This window comes from Melospiza melodia, chromosome 5 (genome assembly GCF_035770615.1).
Source record: "Melospiza melodia melodia isolate bMelMel2 chromosome 5, bMelMel2.pri, whole genome shotgun sequence".
Classification (NCBI taxonomy): Eukaryota; Metazoa; Chordata; class Aves; order Passeriformes; family Passerellidae; genus Melospiza; species Melospiza melodia.
Genome location: NC_086198.1, coordinates 33,274,546 through 33,294,574, shown reverse-complemented (window position 1 = coordinate 33,294,574; position 20,029 = coordinate 33,274,546). Strand labels below are relative to the sequence as shown.

Genomic DNA, 20,029 nt, shown 5'->3' with positions numbered 1-20,029 from the left:
TTTGAAGGATGGAAAAATAGAAATACAGCTGCAATATGCTGGGACCCCTATTGTGCATTTGAGAGTGTTTGTGGAAGCATGATTCCATTACAATTGAAAAAGCATATGTGGAGCTCTAGCTAAGGGGGAACAGGATTAGTTTCCTTTTGGAAGCATAGTTCCAGTTAATAAACTGTCTGCACTGGGCAATGAGCTCTGTAAGAAATTGAGTGAGGCTAGAATTCTGTTTTGGAGGTTGGGGTAGCAGTCTTGAGTCTTCTGCCATGGGGCCCCTGCTAGACTGTGCTGCTTGTATTTGAGAACCACATTGTTCCTTGTTTTGCAAACTCTTCACATTCCACCCCACTTCACAAGCTGGATCCCACTATGCTTTGAAAATAACAAACCTGCAGCATAGGCTCCCTAGCAGGGAGCTACTTGATCTACTGCCCTGGGCTTTGAAAATGAAATTATCTCAATAGATTTTTTAAACAAGTCCTCGTGCTAGAGACAATGTTACACATTTGAGGTATTTTTCCAACATTCTGCTCTACTGTGTGTACTTAGTAGCTCCAAACTTCCAGAGCAAGCTTACCACAGCAGAGGAACACCAGCAGGGAAGTAGGTGTCATCACTGGAACAGCACTGCTGCTCACAGAGTTAACTAGAGAAAAAATAAACAGCCAAGCAACAGCAGTCTGGAAAAAAGGTTTATTAAAAGGAAAGCTGCAATCAAACAGGTGCTACCTCATTAAAATGCTGCCTACATGTAATACATTGACTTCCACTTTACTGCTCTTCAATACACCCGTAATATCCTCTCACATTGACAAGAGAAGCTAAGTTGCATCTTCCCTTTGAGCGGGAAACTATTTAAAACACAGCTTCTTTTAAAAGCAGTCTGAATTGAAGTGCAATTCATCTATTTCACCTGTTAGCCTCCCCAGATGGGTCACAGCTATCACCTACAGTGATGTCTGTTTTGGCCACCTGCCTCCCCTTTCCCTGCTTGCCATCTGCAGGCACACTCTAGGTTAGGTGGGACAGTCCTGGCTTTGTAGAAATCAAGGCATGGGACAGGGCGGCTCCCGGCAGGTTCTCACGACGGGCACTGCCTGACCAGGCGGAAGGCTTCCAGGAACTCGTTGAAGTCAATGTTCCCATCCTTGTTGAAGTCAATGCTGCGAACCAAGTCGTTAATGCCATCATCCGTGAGTTCAATGTTCATGTGGGAGCTGAACAGTTTCCAGGTTTGCTGGAATTCCTCAAAGGAGATGAGACCTGCAGAGGAGCATTTAACGTGCTGCAGTTACATCTCCTAATGTGGAGAACGCTGACTAAAACACAGCTCAGAGCAGCAGAGGCATAATACAAATGGACATTGCAGAAGTGTGGGAGGGAGCAGGACCACCCAAGCCTAAATAAAAACACCTCTGTACATACTAAAGCAAACTCCAAAGCAGAAGGGATCACAGAAGGCAGTGATCAACAGCCCCTGCACACCTGCTTACCTGAATGGTCTCTGTCTATGATCCTGAATATGGTCTCTAAGTTGGATCTGTTTCGATAAATGACTTCCAGCAAGCTGGACTGGATGTGCTGAAAGACATGATCACAGTTTTTATCCTGACAACACCTCTCCTGTCTCTGAGTTGTTACTGCAGATGTCTCCACAAGCAAGAATATTTTTTGCTCTCAAGAACTTGCCAGCAGTGCCTTATCAACCAGGAGTGTGATGACTGGACCCTCTGTGCATCTGCAGAACAGACCATCAGCAACTTGTCCCTTCCCATTGGCGCTCTTCTGGGCTAACAGTGAACCAGGCTGCATTTTATAACCACTGCAGAGCTGCATTTGCTGGGTGTAATTAAGAAACTGCTACTTGGAGAGTGAAATACAGTTTTCCTACTCACCAGCCTGCATCCAAACTATCCCTAAATTTTGATTTCACATCCGTCATCTCTTTGTAAAAATGGGCTGGGTGCCTCAGGACTATTTGAGCTCAGGCAAAACTTCCTATCAACTTCAGTGTGATTTCAGGTTATGCAGGGAGAATCCACTGTCCTTTTGTACTACAATTGATTTGTATGCACCAGGGATCTGGTGAGAGCTGCTCACATCATGCTTTGATGGAAGGGGCTGAGTGCTTACCTCTTGGCTCCTCTGCTCCATGGCCAGGTCATCCAGCCAGGATTTGTACTCCAGCATGCCGTCCTCGGTGCTGCGCACCAGCTGCGGCCTCAGCATTCGCCAGGGCAGTCCCAGCCGCAGCACTGACTCCACTGCTGTCGCCCAGTTGCTCAGAGTGATCTTTCCTGTACACAAAAGGGAGACACCTCTGGGATACAGGCGGCGGAAAGCACGTGAAGGCAAAGACAAAGCCTAAAACAGTGACACACAGTCTAGGTGCTGCTGACAGCACAGCATTATTTTGCAGTGCAGGCACTTCCTACCCAAGCCTCAGCCAGGTTTTCATCATTGCAACATATCAAGGCTTATGATGCTGCAAGCATCTGAACAAATGCAGGACACTAACTTTCGGTATTTCATTAGAAATTTGCAGCCCACTGCCCATTTTAGCAGCAGCTGTAACAACCAAGCTGGATTCCTATGAACAGTTTTACTACCAGGGAAGAAAGCAAGAAAGCAGTTCTCTCCATGAGCAGATCTGCCAGCCACCATATCCCTTTTCTCCCCTGCCCACCAGGGGACAGTTCTCAGCAACATCTCTTGGTCACTGCATCAACACAGCACTCCTGTCTGCCACAGAGGTCAGAACTCTCAGCTCCTTCCTTAAGGTCTGACAAAGACAACTGCCATTGAAGACATCCCTTGCTTTCCTCTTCCCGGTGATTTTAAACTTCCGGGATGAAGGGGCTCTAGAGACCACCCAGCCCTTCTCAACTGACACAACAGACACGTTCCAGGTCGTCTTTCCCCAGGCTTCATCAGTACTTCAGCTGCAAGGAGTTCTTCTAGGACCAGTCTCCATTACTGTGCCTCAGGCTGATGACGTCCTGCTTTTTCAGCATCCCCACTTTGTGGTGTCACTCCAAGGCATCCACAGAGACTGAGTAACAGCAAATGACCTCTGGCAAGGTCTGATACAGCCTCCCCATGACAGCTGGTGACACCTGTCAGTGAGCAGTCTTCGAGCCAGCCACAAACTCAATGTAGTCTCTTCAGCCCTATCCGACCAGGCAATGAACTCGCACGTCCCTCAGCTCTGGGTTACCTGTATTGTCCCTGTCATAGGACTTGAAGGCACTGATGAGGGCTGAGGTGTGAGCAAAGAGCTTTTCCCGCAAGGCTCGAAAGGCGGACTCCTCTACTCTGCTGATTCTGGAGGATGCAAAACAGACAGAAGCACTTGAAGGACTTGCCCTGAATCACAAGAAAAACTGCACCTTCCCTCCCAGCTCTACCTGGCTTGTCCGTGGATTGCCCACACAACTGCTCTGCACAGCTACAGCTGCATCTCAGTGCTTGTGACAAGGCACTGCATGCCCAGGGCACAGTTCCCTGCAGCTGATGCCACAAGTCCCTGCATTCATTTGTGAAGTAACAACCCAAAAGAGAGCTTCAGCAACGGTCAAAAGTTAAAACCTGACATGGAAAAGAGGAGCTGAAAAAAATCAGCAAGATTTAGAAAAATCCCCTTGGAATTTTGTTAATAAACCCTCGAGCTTTCCTCAGTAACTTCAAGTACAAAGTGTAATCCCTCCTGTAGAGCTTTTTAGAAAAATCAAGCTGTGAAATTTCATCTCCAGAGTCAAACTTTCTAAAAGCTCACAAATTTTTCCCTTAGGGAATTTTGACTTGGCAAATAGAGCAACTAGAAAGCCTTGCCTTTGGGTCATGGTGAGCAAATGGGCTGTCTTGTTTGCTTGGTACTGAACAAAGTGGGGGATGAGGTCTGGTCCCAGCTTCACATAGGCTCCCCTGTTACTGCCAATCTCATAGTAGTTTGAGGCTGAAAAGATGGTCAGCACCTAATCCCAAAAAAAGGGCATTTGCAGTCAGTACATTCATCCTGTAATATTGATATACATGTAAACAATACACCCAATCCCCTCCAGAGTCCACAGACTGTGAAAGCATCTATGTTATAGGGAGAAGAGGGAGAGCCAGGTGGCAGCTGGCCTGGAAGCCATGCAGGTGTGAGTTCCTTGTGGGTGGCACTGGTCACATGTGGATCTGGCCACATGTTGGGCTTCTGCAATTTTCCTGTGCTCTTTCCCAACAATTCTGCTCTCCAGAATCCGAGTGCCCTGATGAAGCCACAGATCTGACTGCATCTTCTGAAAACAGAACTTGGCTGCAGCAGCTCAGTAGCACCCTTTTGTAGCTCATCTGCAGGAGCAGCTGCACTAAGTGGGGGCCATGGCACAAGTGGGTTCAGATATTTTCTCAAGCACCACACACAAGGACACAGTTTGCCTGTGCATCCATGTCCCCACACTTCAGTTAACTCCCAATAGGTCTGTTCAAGGATTTTGCACATGCTTAAAGCCCCACTGGAAGAAATGCAGAACTGAGACAGCCACCTCCCCCCAGAAACCCCATTGTGGCAGGATGGAAACCCAAGTGCCCTTCACACCACCCCCAGCTGACCTTGCGGCTGTGACAGAACTCGTAGCCCTCCTGCTTGCACTCATGAGAGCGGATCAGGAACTGCAAGCTGTACTTTTCAAGGAACTTCTCTGTCACATCAGGCCCAAAGTAGCAGCCACCACCTCGCACCTTATTTTCTCTGCAGCCCTCCTGAGGCATGGGGTCACTCCAGAGGATGTCTAAAACCTGAAAGGATTGGCAAAGTTCACTAAGAAAATACAGCTCAGTCTCGGAATCCCTCCCTACACTGCTGCTATAACCAGAGTGCAAGGGAACAGACATTTTTCCTGCATTCCAGCTGAAGACTGTCACAGACCTGGGCCACCTCAGAACTGGCAATATTGTTGGCCATGAGCTACAGGCACATCCAAAGTGTCTGGGGAAAGAGGGATGTGCATTAGTCAAGCCTGATACAAGCTTTGCCCCTGCTAGCATTAAGATGTCCAAGAGCCTTCCCTGTCTTTCTCCATCCCAAAACACAAGTCCCAGGGCAAGAACAACCAGCAGATTCTGAGATCCAGATTAGTAGGCTTAGTATAAAATGCCTTTGTTCTCTAGCCAGGTCCTTCCATAGCCTGCAGAAATACAAGTGCTAACTCAGTAACCACTGTGTGGATTAAGGCCTAATCCCTTTAACTCTGACTTCAGCATACAGTGCTACAGAGAAAAGGTGTGCAGCACTGGAAGGTCACATGTAATGTCAACCAACTAACAGTGGTTTCAGAGTGCACAGAAGAGACTCCCAGTCTGGAAAAACAAGGAAAGGAAGTCCCCAGCTGCTCCTCCCAGGAGGTAACAAAGGTACCAACAAAACATCCCCACGGTCTCACAGAGCAGCCCTTCCTGGCCACCTACCACTGAATGACCAACTGCTGCAGGAGGCACCCACAGCACATCCAGCTCAGGACCCTGCTAAGACTCCTCACCTGCTTCCACTCCTCCTGGCGAGTCCAGCATGGCTCATCCGCATCCTTCAAGGAGACCATGCTGGAATAGGTGAGCTCCTCTGGCTCTGACTCGCTGATGTCCACCAGCCGGCGGCACGTGTCGATTTGCTCCTGCACCGTCTGCCGGAGCCACCTGGAGAACTCCCGCCTGTTGGCTGTGCTGGGAGCCTGGGCTGACTGGGGCTGCAGAGATAACCTGGGAGCTGCATCAGTGCCTGATTCGCTCTCCCCATTTATGGCCTGGATTTGTGGTTTTCCACTCGATTCCTTCCTTTTCTTCAGCCTTAACACAGAAACAAACTGAAAGATATGAGAGAAATGGAGCTGATAACACAGCATGAAACCCAGACCTCCAGCTCTAATGTCTTCCATTGGCAGACTTCAAGTGATCCAAGCCTCACTCCCTTCTTTCCATCAACTGCTCCTTGACTATGGGGAACTATTAGTGCCATTCTCTTAGACAAGCCATCCTGGGTTTGCAGCTGGGCCTCATGCGCATCACATCTCACTCTTCCTCATTGATTTCCTGCATACAGATTTCATCTGCAATGGGAACTATGCAGCAAAGGAAGCATGAATTACTAATGCAAGAGTTGTGATTTTATTTGAAGAAGGAAAGGGGTATTTCCTAACTGAGTGAGTAAGGCAGAGGTAAGTTAAATGATTTATTAAACTCCTTCTGGAAGTCTAAGGGGTAAAAACAGGCTAAGCAACTGTGGTGATGTCTCATCATCACTGCATTTTTACTTCAGCAGCAGCACATATTCCAGAAACCAGCAGTGCTCCATCGCTTCACAGCTCCTGCACGCACACTAACCAAAGCCTATACCTAAACACAATCTTGTCTAGGAAGACCATCTGTTAGATTTGTCTTGTCAACAGCTAAGCTGGCATGTAGAAATGAGCTTCTCACCACAAATCAGCAACACTGTTGTCTCTTGAAATAACTGGAAAATAAAACCTACTCTGTTCCTTTGAATTTTCTCAAGCATGTCCAAGTCAGTGGTGTCAGAGATGCCCCCGTGAATAATGAGGACTTTCTGATCAATCAGGGTGGCCAGGGGCAGCCAGCAGAAGACATTCTGAAACATCCTCAAGATTTTCTTCCCATGCACCTGAGAGAAAGAAAAAAGAGATAAAGCATCCAGTCTTCTAAAGGCATATCTCACATGGTAAAGAAGACACAAACATAGGCCTACCTTGTATTTCTGCATCACTTCCTTGGTGAAACCATAGCTAAAGGAACAAGAGAAAGGAAGCTCAGTGGGATCTTGCACAAGGCCCTTGATATGGTGTTCAGCCCTGCACAGAAGCCATACCGTAAGTTCACCATGTGGTCCTCGTGGTTCCCGCGGTTGAGATGAACCTCCTTAGGATAGATCAGGAGGAAGGTAAAGAGGATAACAAGGATCTCAAGGGACTGCTTGCCTCTGTCTACAAAGTCCCCATTGAACACGTAGGACTTGGAAGGGGAAGGCAGGCCATTCTGTAAAAGCAAGGAACAGGTGGATGTCACCAGAGAGGCCTCTCCAAGGTGTCCATATGCCCTCCCCCCAGTTGCAGCCTCTCACTTCTGTCCTAGGTTACAACAGACCCTTGCTCATCTTTATACTGTGGGCCCCAGCAGTGAATTGGCAGTCGCAAAGAGTTGTCATTGGTATAAGCACTAGAAAAACACCCATTGGCACTAATAAAATGGACATGGATATCAGATTTTCTAGTCAGCAAGGGAATAAGCTACTGATTCGTTAAGCTATTTAAAATCCAATTGACTTGCAGAATTGCACATGAATGGCCCAATTCTGCAAACACTTCTCAACATGACCCATGGGATACCCATTGCAATGCCTGGACATCCTCCCTCTCTAAGTGTGGTGCCTACCTTGTAAAAGATGAGGAAGAGGTCATCCAGCTGGCCGTGTAAGTCTCCTGACAGGCACAAAGAGATGCTTCACAATATGTTTACCTTCGACTTTAAAAAAACACCCAATACCTAACTTGCTACGAACTAGGTCCTTTATAAATTAATCAGCACAGAAATACTTTGGGAAGCACAAGCCTAGAGGAAAAGGACATGATGTAAGGCTTGAGCAGAAATCTGAGAAGGACAATAAAAAAAACCTACACCATCTGCTGAAGACTGATTTAGAAGCTTTGGTCATTTATCTCTTGTGATGGCACATCCTGGCACAAGATTGTCATTATGTGGGAGAAAGCTTAGCATTCAAAATTACCATCTAATTGTCATTTAACATAATATTGGAGAGAGGGGTTTGTTTTCCAGAGGCTGACTGCATGCAAAAGTCTGTACTATGTATTTTCAGAAATATCTCAACATTTTAACATTAGAGTAGGAAAAAAGTAAAAAGCTTTGTCTCAAATTTACTTATACGATGCAAAGATGCATTGACATTCTGGATCTGGATGCACACGCTGGTTCTCACCCAGAAAGGCTCCAGGATTTTGTTTTCAAATAATCCCAGACCACAGAATAGGTCAGACCACTACCAAGTGCTGTGACCAGTCCTCAGCTGGATGTGATTTCCGTGGTTTAGTAAAACAACTCCAGGTTTGGGGTGGGACAAAAAAAGACCACCTGGGTATTTCAGACAGACCCAGCTGCCTCTCAAGGCACCACACACTTTGCTTATAGAGAGCATTGTGTTCCACGTTCAGTACAGAGGGGGGCATCGTGCTCTCACTATCACTCTCTTTCTGCCCCACCCTCCCATAGGAGCATTCCACCCCGGAGGCTGCAAGGGACCCACCACACACGGTGATCTCCTCGATGTAGCAGGTGGAGACATGACTGATGTTTGGCAACTGCTTGAGGTGCTTCCTGGTCTCATGCAGGAGGTTTAAGACATAGCGAGCATGGAGCTGCTACTAGGAGAAAGTAAAAGGATTAAAGCAGGAAATCAGTGGCCTCTGAGCAGCACCACTGTGGCTGTAAAGACTCCCCCAGGATAGCCTGGGTGGTAGAAATTCTCCCTGGAATGCCAGTCTGTACTGACCTATGGGCTTACAAACAAGATGAGGGATATATTGGGAAACAGAAGGATGGCAGACACTTGCACAAGGCAGCCCAGCCTCAGCACTGAGAGGGCTGGCAAAGCAACCCTAAAGCCTCAGCACCTTGTGGACAAGGCTATACCCACTAGGCCACACCACCTCCAGAAGCAGCAGAAATTCCAGTCCAACATCACAGGTAACAAAGTTGCTCCTCTAGATCTTTCTTAGCTTTTCCACATTGAACCAGTCTATGAGTTTCCACTTGTCCTGCAGGGATAGATATGCTCAAAGCCAGGGCATAGGCATTTAATACAGCAGGGACATGAGACACCTTTGGGTTAGAAGTTCTCTTTGGAGTAAGGATGTTTTGGCCTATTTTGCAGTTCAGCATATCAGCTGAGGGATGGCAGCAGAACACTGCAATTGTACGAAGGCTTGTTAGTTCTGGAGTGGTACTCAACTTCCTTATCAAAAAACTCACAATTTACATTTTAAACCAGAATCCAAGTTGCATGACACAAAACATTGTAATTAGCTGTTTTCCTCTGGGCCATCCTATACCTATTTACAAATTGAGAAATTTGAACAAAAAATTATGAAAAGTCTCAACATGAGCTGTTGCTGATTTCTCCCTTTAAAAATGAAATTCAGGTAAATATTGGTACACCTCTACGTAAAGTGTTCCATTTTGTCAGGAGAACATTATCAGGAAGAACATTTCTATGGCATTAGGAAATACCATATAGTTTCCAACCCCATTTTGTTTAACAGCCTGATTGTTATACTCCAGTCAACTGAGCTTGGTAAGAAAGTTAAGACCAAATTATCTATCCTACAACCCTGTTCAGAGAAGGGGAGAGCATGGTACCTTTTTGGGATCCTTACCTGTTTCTGTTGGAAAGCTTCCAGCAAGGCCGTGGCATGGTCAGGGAGGAGTGGGAAAGAGAGATGGGGTCCGGTGTAGGAGTCTGGCACCTCTATGGATTCATAGTCACAGTATTTTTCCAGCTCTGCTTCTTTGTAACTTTCCCCACTTACAAACATGCGACTGATAAAATCCCCTGGACAGCAGATTTATGGGGTTGATTTAAAAAATTAAAAAAAAAAAAGATAAACACACAAAAAAGTAGTTAATTGGCTCCAGCTACCATGCTAGTAATTTGTTACAGAAGAGCTGTTTAGTTAGGCTGGCACTCAGGAGCAATTGCAGCCGGGGATGCTGGGTACTGCTTGGCACTGCTACAAAACTTGCAGTGGGGGAAAGGCTGCAGGAGACAAATGTCCATGTGCAGTGTGCACCGTTCTGCCACTCTGTGACAACATACTGAACCTTTATGCCTCCTTCCAGCTCCTAAGAGCAGGCATTGCCCCACATCCCTTACACAGCTCATAGTCTCCAGACAATTCACTCTCTAATCCTGATGCTGTCAGTCTTGGGACTTGGCCACATGTGCCATCCTGAAGATTGCCCAGCACTGGGCAATGAATTATACAAGGTTCAGCCTTCAGAGCTGCAGGTGCCACATCTACAAAGAGCACACAAACTTACTCTCTTTGCTGCTGCTTGGTGTGAACTGGTCCATGAGGTAACTGAAGAAGTTGTGAAGCTGCAGGAAGAGGGAAAGCCCGTCATTCACCCCGGAATGAAATCGAACAGAGTAGCAACCTATCATAATCATCTTTCTGGAAGTTTTACCTCTGCCCTCCTCACGCTGTCTGGTACATACAGCAACTCTCACTGTACCAATTTAAGTTTTGACTTTCTTGAGATGAAGTCAAAACAGTGGCTTTACCTTCAGCCACAGGCAGAAGTATGCTATGAACCCTTCCTCTCCCTGCAAAGCAGCCATGTAAGAGAATTTTAATCAAAGTTAAAACATAAGAAACCAAATAGACTTGCCTGTTGTGTTCAGACTCCAGAAAAGCTCTGTTAAATGGCTCTTGGGGCTTGCTTTTGGGGTTCATTACTTTGTTTTATGCAACACAAGTAGCCAGGGAATTAATAGGTTAAAAAGGGGCAGGAAACCCAGTCCCTGGCCCACTGAAGCACTTAGAGGGTGACCAACTAGCACCCAAAAAGGCAGAGTCTGGCACAGAAACCACATTGCTATGCGTTTTCCTACCTGCTCTTTTCCTCAGCACCATACCTTGATCTGATCCTGCTCACAGGAATACTCAATGGATTGAAAGATTCTCCAGGTGCAGCGGCGGCGCATTTCCAGCCGAGCCACATGGCGCCGATACCACTGTTGGATCAAGACAGCTGCCTTGAAAGCTGGGAGACAAGAACAGAACCAAGCTTCTGAGCAGCACTGCCTGCAGCTGAGGCACCTGCAGCAGCTCCTTCCCCACCTCTGAACATGGAGGAGAACCTTTCCTTTTCAGGAAAAAGTTACCAGGAATTGTATTCTTGTGCCTAAGGGCAAAAAATCTCTTTTTGCCTTCTTTCTTGCAAGAGGTTGACCTGACCCTGCCTGCCCAGAGACCTCTGAAGCACTTCCAACCATTGCTGCTGGTTCCTTCAGCACCAGTGTTAACAACAAATTACTAAGGTCTGTAAGCCCTAACATATTCTTCCATATTATTAGACAATATCCTCCCTTTCTACCTACCTTGATCATTTTTATGTCCCTCTTACCATCTCTAGGTGCTGGGTCTTCAGGAAACCAGAAATTTAACTGAGGCCATGCAAAGAGTTGGGGGAAGACTGGATACCAAGTTTCCTTCTAGAGTGGGGATTTTCTATCTCTCTTTATGCCAAATAAATACTTCAGCTTTTGCAGTTGTGGAAAAGCTTTAGAAGGACTCTACACTAGCATAAATATCAACATACCATTACCTTACAATAAAATAAAGACAAAACTACACCCACAGTGAAAAAGGGGAGGAAGAACTTTGGCCATTAATGGCACAGAATTAATGAGATGCCAAAATTTCCAGGTACCTATTTCATGTTCAAGCCACAGCCAGTGCTGACATCAGATGCTTCCCACCAAATTATGGCTATCTGCCCTTTGATCTTTTAAACACAGCCTCTGTATTCTCCCAGTTCCAGTGTGTTCCCTTCAAAAATTATTTCAGATGGGGTGAGTGCATATTTCAAGTGAAGTACATTGGTGTACTTTCACATTTTGTTTTTCAAGTTCTGCCGCAAAATTTTACCTCTAGAATCTCTCATCCTCCTTAGCTGTCCTTGATCCCACTCGGACCAGCTCTGCTTCTTGACATCTCTCTTTGGATTACACTGCATCCCTTCCTGTTCCTTTCTGGGGCCCCATCCGTGAGCCCTACACTTAAAACATCTTCTAACACTGCTTCTCTGTCATCTTTAGCTGAGGTGGGAAGGGATGACTGCTGTATCCACAAGCTGGCTTCAAAACCCAAGGGAAACAACACAGGTAGGGAACTAGGCCTGCTCACCAAAGGCAGGCGAGCAATGGGAGGTGTGTGGGAAAATCTTCATTAAAAAAAGAAAAATCCTCACCCCCTACCCAAAGGCTTCTATACTGAGAAATAATATTAATTCAGTCAGCTTGCATTAATTACATAACAAATGGCCCTCCAAGTACTTCAGCAGGAGACAGCGACCTTTGCCTAATGAAGGTATCTCAATGGATTATACACTGAAAATAATAATCCTTTTAAATCATTATTCACTTTCAGCACTGGGAATTGCAGAGCACAAAGAAGGAAGACCTACAGCTGCTCTTCAGCAGAGGTGTGAGAGAACCTCAAGTTGTGGTCAAGAAGGTAAGATTTGGCAAGCCTTAACTCGGGAATAACTTCTGTATTCTTTGCCTTCTCTCTTGCTGAGAAAATGCTTACTGATCTGCTGGGCTGTGAAAAAATTCCTTGTGATAACTCTACACATACCAATGAAAACCAAAATCTCAGAAACAGTAAAAACTTACACCTATGAGAGACATCTTACCAAGTGCACAGTTAACATAAATACCACCATTAACAGCATTTAAGCCCCAGATAGGCAAGGCACTGGTTTTTACTCTGCTTTTATGGAGACTGACTGTGCAATTGAAAAAGCCAGGTATTCTAATTTAGCATTTTACCTGGGTGAGTTATATCTGGCAGTGTTTGTATCATTTTGGAAAAAAGAAATGAACAGAGAAGAGAAAGACTTATCCACATTTTATGATGATCTAAACCATGTATCATATAAGCTGCTGAAAGCATAGCAAAGTGGCAGCGCTTAAACCAGACTACACTCCAAGGCAGGGCCAGTTGAACAGCTCTGCTCCAACACTGTCCTTTGAAAACAGCTTTCAAAGACCTTGGACAGGGGGGACAGGGATGAGATCTGGCACGCTGCATTTGGGCACCAAGTCCTAAGCAGCTGCCCTACTGCAAGTGGTCAAATCTGAGGCATGTTGAGAGCCAAAGTCTACAAATTCAGAGAGGCTTTACTGCTGTGGGAAACTGTTGCTCTGCTATCAGATGTAATATAAAGTCTCAAATAAGTAACTAGTGTTGTGTTACACTTGCTCATCTTAAAATAACCCTGAATTTGTTGGGAAAGTCCATGGACCTCTGGTGCTATGGGTGACAGGTAAGTCTAACTTAAATAAAAAGAGTTTTTCAATAGTGGATAGTAGCAAACAAAAGTGTGAGTCACAACCTTATCGCCACTTCCAATCCTTATTCTCCAAATACTTGCAATCAGTTTGCCCCATGCTGCTGTTCTGCCAGTGCTCATGACTGCATGATTCAAACAAGGAAAAGACTGTTTATTTACTTTTTAGCTCTTCCTTATATCTAAGGTCTTCCTCATCAACTCCCTTTCCTCTGCAGCAGACACAGGCACACACCCACAAAATTAATCCCATTACAGAGGGCTTCAAAACATAAATCACCACAACTTTGAGAGCCGTCTGGATTATTAAAAGAGATTAAGAGCACTTTGCTGATGTAATTTGACAAAGTGCACACTTTTTGCTTGACAGCTTTACATAGCCACACCATCTCACCTTCTTTGGGACTAGATTTATTTTGGCTGCACTAGCAAGAGCCTTGGAAAATAATCCAGGAGAAGCAGCAGGGGACATCTGTCTCACTGTCAGCAGACATAACAGCTGCATTACCCAGCAGGTGTTTCATCCAGCAGGTGTTGGTGCTAACTGTAGCTTTCTTCTCTAATTAGGCTTGGGTGGATTTTAACCCACTCATTGTCTAAATAGCTATTATTTCCTCAAGCCTGTTGTCTTCTGCCTGACACCTAAGAATCCTTGTCACAGGATACTCAAAGACAGAGCCTCACTTCAATGATATGAAGAACACTCAGAGGAGAAACACATTCAATGCAACCTCCCAACAGCACATGCAGGAGAAAACAGGATAAGATTGCTTTTCTAAGAATCACTCACCATTTTCAGACTTCTGCAGGGAGTGCTTGTACTGGACATTTACAGAACTACCAGATCCCATGTTGTCCAACCAATGCTCCAACGTAGCAGAATGGCCCAGTGTCACCAAAAACACAAAAGAGATGCAGGGAAGACCATTTGGTCAGAATCAAAACAGCTGCAACATGTCTCACAGTGCCAAGAATCTACAATTAAATATATTAACACTTAATATCAACGATCAGAGGACCTCTCTTATGCCCAAGTACATTTTACACTACCAGATTTCTGCAGCTACTCCCAGACATTCAGATGTGGATTTCTGTCTCACTGCTTCACATTGCAAGTGAGTTTTATAAACAGGAATCAGTTCAGCACCTTTAGCTACCTGCATAAAAATAGGTATTGTGATTGTTTGGCAAACATATAAAAAGCTTTTCAATAATGATCAGGAACTACTAAAAAGTCATTAAGAAGCAGTATGTGCAGACAGACATTCTGTAGTGTAGACAAATATTCATAAAGTGCACTGTAAAGGATAGCTCATTATGAGGGATGAACACAAACCTGATATTTAATCTAACCATAACTAGCAGGAAGCTAAGTCTAAAATAGCAATTAGCTATCAGAAGAAAATAGCCAGCTTTGTTAAACACTGCTTGCCTTCATTCTCATGCATCTGTTTGAGTGTGGGGGAGTGTATTATGCCATCAGTTGCCAGTATAAAACAACAGACATCCAGACTTTAGTAAGCTCACTGCTGTGGAAGCTCTGGTCAGGGTAGACAGATCCTAATGGAAGACTAGGTCAAACTCTGAAGTCTCTCACTTGGAGGGTAACCACAATGTCATTCACAGACATTCTCCCTCTGGAAAATAAACAGTCACTGCCAAAGCAGCCCCAGGCTGTATCACTGAAGAATTCAACAGATTTTTATTTTCCCCTGAAATTCAGGGAAGACAAAGCTGAGAAATGGAGGGAAAGAAATAAACACTTGTAGAAATGTTAAGGCTGGTGTTGGCAGGAGAACATAGCTCAAAGTATTTTGGAGGGTCAGGACAGAGTCACTACAGAGGCACCTCTGCCCAGGGGAAGGAAAAGTCCTCCTTTCCTCACTTCCTGCAATCCTTTTGCCTCCTTCAATCTCTTTCCACCTCACCCACGTCTTTCCTCTCAAAATAGCTCAGATCCGCACAAACAGTAATTGAAGGAGCGTGTCCGGTGTTGTGTAAGGTGAGTGATCCACGTTGGCTCAGGAAGGTGAGCCCTGCTCAGCCACACCGCAGCACCAGGAGGTTCTAAAGCACAGCAAAGCCTGCAAGTCTCTCTCCCTTGCCCAGGATGCCCAGCTGTACAATGGCATCCTCACAGTGCCATAAGCAGGTGACGCAACAGGGTACATCACAATGCTCTTAGCAAAATACCTACACTCTTGTTTTATTCTAACAGCATCATTTTATATCAATGGCACAGATTGCCTGAAATCACTGCCAAATGACACCCAGTTTTACCTTGCTCCTTACCTTCTTTGTGCTCAAACAATGCAAATACTCTGACAGTTTTCCAGATTATTAACTACTCCAAGGGACAATTGCACACAAAACTCACCAGTTATAGCTCTTGTTTGTAACCTCCAATGCCAGGAACACCAGAGTTCAGGAAGAAGTTCAGAACTTCTGAACATAGGCCCATCTGGCCTATACAAAAATTTCACTTAATAACACAGATCTGAGGATTTCAACAAGTTTTAGGTTTCCAGAGAAGCAATGGTAAAAATTATTAATTCTGCATTGGCCCCTTCCCCAAGAACTAGAACACTTCTATGTAACCTTGAAAACAGTGGAGAACAAACCTGAAGCAAACACTCAAGTATGGTGTTTAGTACTTTGCCTGCTGAGGATGTGTTCAGGGTATCACCTGCCTGCTTTGATAAAACGTGACCATGGATTTGAAGTCACCTTTGGGAACAATTTTTCTCTTATTTCCTTCTCTCCCTGCAAAACAAACAGGCATTTATTATTTGGGCAGCTCTACTTTAAACACATTTTTGCCATCCATAGCGAGGGATAGCCTAGTGTTAGTGTGCCCTAATTATCATATCATAAAAAGGCTTATCAACAGCTCCCTCCCAAGCAGTTGCTGGAGCCATGAACTTCATGTGTTGCCCTCAGATTTTTGTCAGGGCCACAACCTGAGCAAAGGAGCACACAGGAATAAATCAGGCTCCAATGGAATCAAACCTGTTCCAGGGCTGGAAGGACTGAGGAAGAAACAGAACCAGTCCAACTGCTCAGCACCTTGGATCCTTCCTCATCCCCCCAGCAGTGACATGCACCTGTCCCTTCCTAAATACCTGCACCTAAGAAACGGAAAAGAAACAGAGACCAATCAAAGGACAGACTCAAAGAGTGGATGAACTGAACATAAGCACCACTTCAGGTACAGGTTGTCTTAACTTACAGGTGAGAAACATGATTCATCCAGGAAACAGCCAACTACCAAGCACTCCTTCCTCATCCTGCTCTTGCCTGCCACTCCTCTCCTACAGAAGTACTTCCTTTTCTCTGGTGTAATCAGGAGGCCTCTGCAACAGGTTTTCCTCACACCTCCTTTGCACTGGGCTGTCCCTGACACATGCCATGGCACAGAGCACCTGCCAGCGAACACCCACATTCTAAAGCCAGGTGACAAAAGCCACCACACACACTTAAACCACCACTAAAGAGGCACAGACTTGAGAGCCCCACATGGACACAGACAACCAGTGGAACACCAAGTACAGGGCCTCAGGAGAAGGCCACGCACACATAGAGAAGATACACATTCCCTACCACAGGAGGTAATGTTTCACAGGCAAGAGAGAGACATAGCAGCCAGAATCCATGCACTTCCTGAGCCACTGGGGAACACCGTTCTTGCAACTCTTCAAACACAAACAGAGGACTTGCTCAATAACACCATCTGGTACCCCATGCAATTCAGGCAAGGAAACCTTGCACAAATCCACTTGAGTCAAATGCCCCAAAACCCAAACTACAAAAGCCTAGGTACATTTCCTGGCTTAGCCTAATTATTTTAACATCTCCAAGACCAAAGCAAGGGATAGCATTCTGAACCAAATTCAACACACTGGGTATTTGTGCACCTCATAGATCTCTGCAGAATGTGGTGCTCATCCCACAAGACCTGCCAGAAATAACTCAGCTAATGTGAAGCCTGCTCCTAGGAAAGGTGACATTTCATGCATCATGAACACGATGCCCACTAACCTGACAGTTCTATAGACATTCCAGCAATGGAAGGAATAGGTGGGCAGAAAATGGAAGGCAACAGGAGGACATAACAGACTAAAAAGTTTACTAGGGAAAAAGCTAAAAGAGATGTTGGAGGGAAATCAATTTTAAGTTCTGTTAAAAGAAGAACAGTAAGAGTTTAAGTGCTACAGATTATTTAAAAACCAAATACTTCTCCCAAGGATAACAATGCACTAGGGAAAGTGATGATCCTGCCTTGCCTCAGAGTAAATACCTCTGTATGGCCCACGTGCACATCAGACCTGGAACCACTCGTAGCTGCAAGCAAGATGGTGAAGTGTGTTTTATTTCAAACACACAACCACACAGTTACTGCAGTGCCAAAAAGGGGAATTGCAGATACCAAACTCCCAAATGCAGCTTTATACACAGCTTGGCATACAAAAAGCATATTTTATCTTAAACTTTAAGCTACTTCTGAACACAAAACCCTGTTGCCAAGAATTAAAAAGAAAAATGCAACTTACCTTGCCAAGTCCTAATTTATGGATTTGTTGAGACAAACACAACTGAAGCTTCTTCACTCGATAAATTTTGGTTTTGTTCAGTACCCAAATGATCGCTGATTTCTGATGATATTTTTTAGTTACAGATGCAAAATCTCCTCCTCAGAATCCAGATAGGAAAGTAAGATGTTCCCTTGGGCAGGCAGCACAACACAGGCCATGTCTCTATGCACGTGCGACCCAGAGCTGGTGCAGACACTTTGATTTATTTACTGCCCAGTTATGAACAGACTTAAGAACCCTCTACCACGTGACACTTAATAAAGGCTACAGATCTCAACTGGATTAGGATTACTCAAGGGATTATGAATGAGAACTACAGCGTGTTGGCCTCTCATCTTTGGAGTCAGCTCTTACACACTTGCAAGCTGCCTTCTGCTAAATGCAAGCTTCTGGAGGAAAAATAATTCCAAGTTTCACCCCTTATTTGTGTTGGGCTAAACAAGTATTTGGTGCTTCGTAGCTAGGGAATCTATAGAGCAGAAAGGAAAGGATGTGGAAAAAGCAATGATAATTTTTCTTGTTTTATTACTTCACAATTCCAGGGCTTGAGAAAACAGGAAAATCACTGTTCTTTCCAGTCTTTAAAAACTGCACACACAGAGCAGATGAAATCTCACACAGATATATGACCAGCAATCTATTCAAATACCTATAAATGATCCACTTCTTTTTTTTTATTTTTGAAAAAGCAATGTCCACAAAATCATAGAAGATCAGGCAACAGAAATACTTCCAGGATGTTTCAGTCCAGTCTTTCTTGGTTAAAGACTCCCACAAAACATCCAAACCTACCAAAAAAACCCAATCACTGCTACATTTTAATGTTTCCAGCATTAAGATGGTTTTGTTTAAAGTATTAACACATCTCTGCATTTTTATCAAACTTCAGTTCTTATCACAAGTACCTTAGCTACTCACAGGGTAAGTATCTTACAACTTAGGGTTAGGGTTAGATATATCACTCAGCAGTTGATCAGTATTTATATTTTTAGCTTGTCATTAAACTAAAACCAGGAAGTTATATATCCTGTGGGTTAGCAGAAAAGCATTCAAGGTGGCAGAAAGGCTTTATTTGGTTGGCAGTCAGCCTCTTGGAGTGTTGGTTACCACAGAAAATGCAAGGCTTTCAAGAAAGTAATTTATAAGGAAAATAAAACAAACTACATTCCTTGCTTGTTTAAACCACATAACCCCAAACAGCTGCTCAGCCACAGACACAACAGTGGAAGCAAATTGCTTCTTGAATACTCCTAGGTACTAACTTAGACATTCCATATTGTACACATTGAAACAAACACTGGGCCAAATTTATATACCAGAGCATCTGGGCACACCCCTGTCAGAGGATCATCAGCCTAATGCTGTGGAGGTCAGAATGACTACACAAAGCCACGCCTGTAAGGATCCTGTAACTGTGGGCAGCTGTTATTTAAAAGAAAACCTGGTGGGATCACAAATCAGTGCCTACTCAGTGAATTAAAGCAATAGCATTTTCTGGAATCGCAAAGATAGCGAGCATTTTAAAATCCTGCTCCAGGAACTCTTCTTCAGCTTTTTCATTGCCTGCTGTACATCTGTCTAAACTGGGTCAAGGCACAGCTTGCAGCACTTTTATCTGGGCAAGGGAAGGGTATGCAGGTAAGTAGGTTATAAGGCTCAGCACAAGGAGATAAAGGGCCCTCAGCTCCAGAAGGTGCTCTCAGAGCAGTTTGCATAACCAGTGCACACCCACCACAGCCAGCATGGCATGGATCTGCAAGTGGTGCTGTCACCTTCATACAGGTGACATTTTATCCAGTGAACAAGGCACTTGCCAGCTTTACTTGAAGGTATCCACTCACCTTGATCTTCAATTCCCTCGGTATCTCTGGAGCACACTTAAGTGTCTAAACTCAATATACAGTCAGCACAACCTGACAAAAGCCCCACTGCTCTGCACCGTAAAACAAAATGTTAACTTTTACTGCAGGTAATTTGATCTGAATGTACAAAAACAAATGTAACTGGTTTTTAACCTCCCTGCTACCCAACACAACCTCCTCTCATCTACCAAGGAGAAAAGTGCATTACCACTGTTCCTAAAATAGCTCCTGATTTCTGATTAAAAAAAAAATACCTGTAGTCTACAGCTGTGTATGCTGCTGACTGCTGCATCGGCCCCTGCTAGGCCCAGGATCAACAACTCCTCACAGATGAGGGAAAAGGATGAGGACCTAGAAGTAAAATCCCACAAGGCTTCATACATCAAGCTATGAGCTGAATATTTTTATTTAATTACTTCAGACTTTCAGGCTATG

General features: G+C 44.7%; 1 protein-coding gene across 1 annotated transcript; it reads right to left on the bottom strand.

Annotated features, from left to right (window-relative positions):
• Positions 1-675: 675 nt before the first annotated feature.
• PPEF2 (protein phosphatase with EF-hand domain 2) lies at positions 676-10,785 on the bottom strand. The gene is made up of 15 exons (XM_063158089.1): positions 10,720-10,785; positions 10,102-10,159; positions 9,438-9,613; positions 8,309-8,423; positions 7,423-7,469; positions 6,860-7,026; positions 6,740-6,776; positions 6,506-6,655; positions 5,520-5,840; positions 4,594-4,779; positions 3,829-3,971; positions 3,215-3,321; positions 2,131-2,294; positions 1,491-1,578; positions 676-1,260 (listed from the first exon to the last, which is right to left on the bottom strand). The coding sequence occupies exons 1-15, from the start codon at positions 10,783-10,785 to the stop codon at positions 1,079-1,081; spliced, it is 2,007 nt and encodes a 668-aa protein (XP_063014159.1). The 3' UTR covers positions 676-1,078.
• Between the last annotated feature and the right edge of the window lie 9,244 nt (positions 10,786-20,029).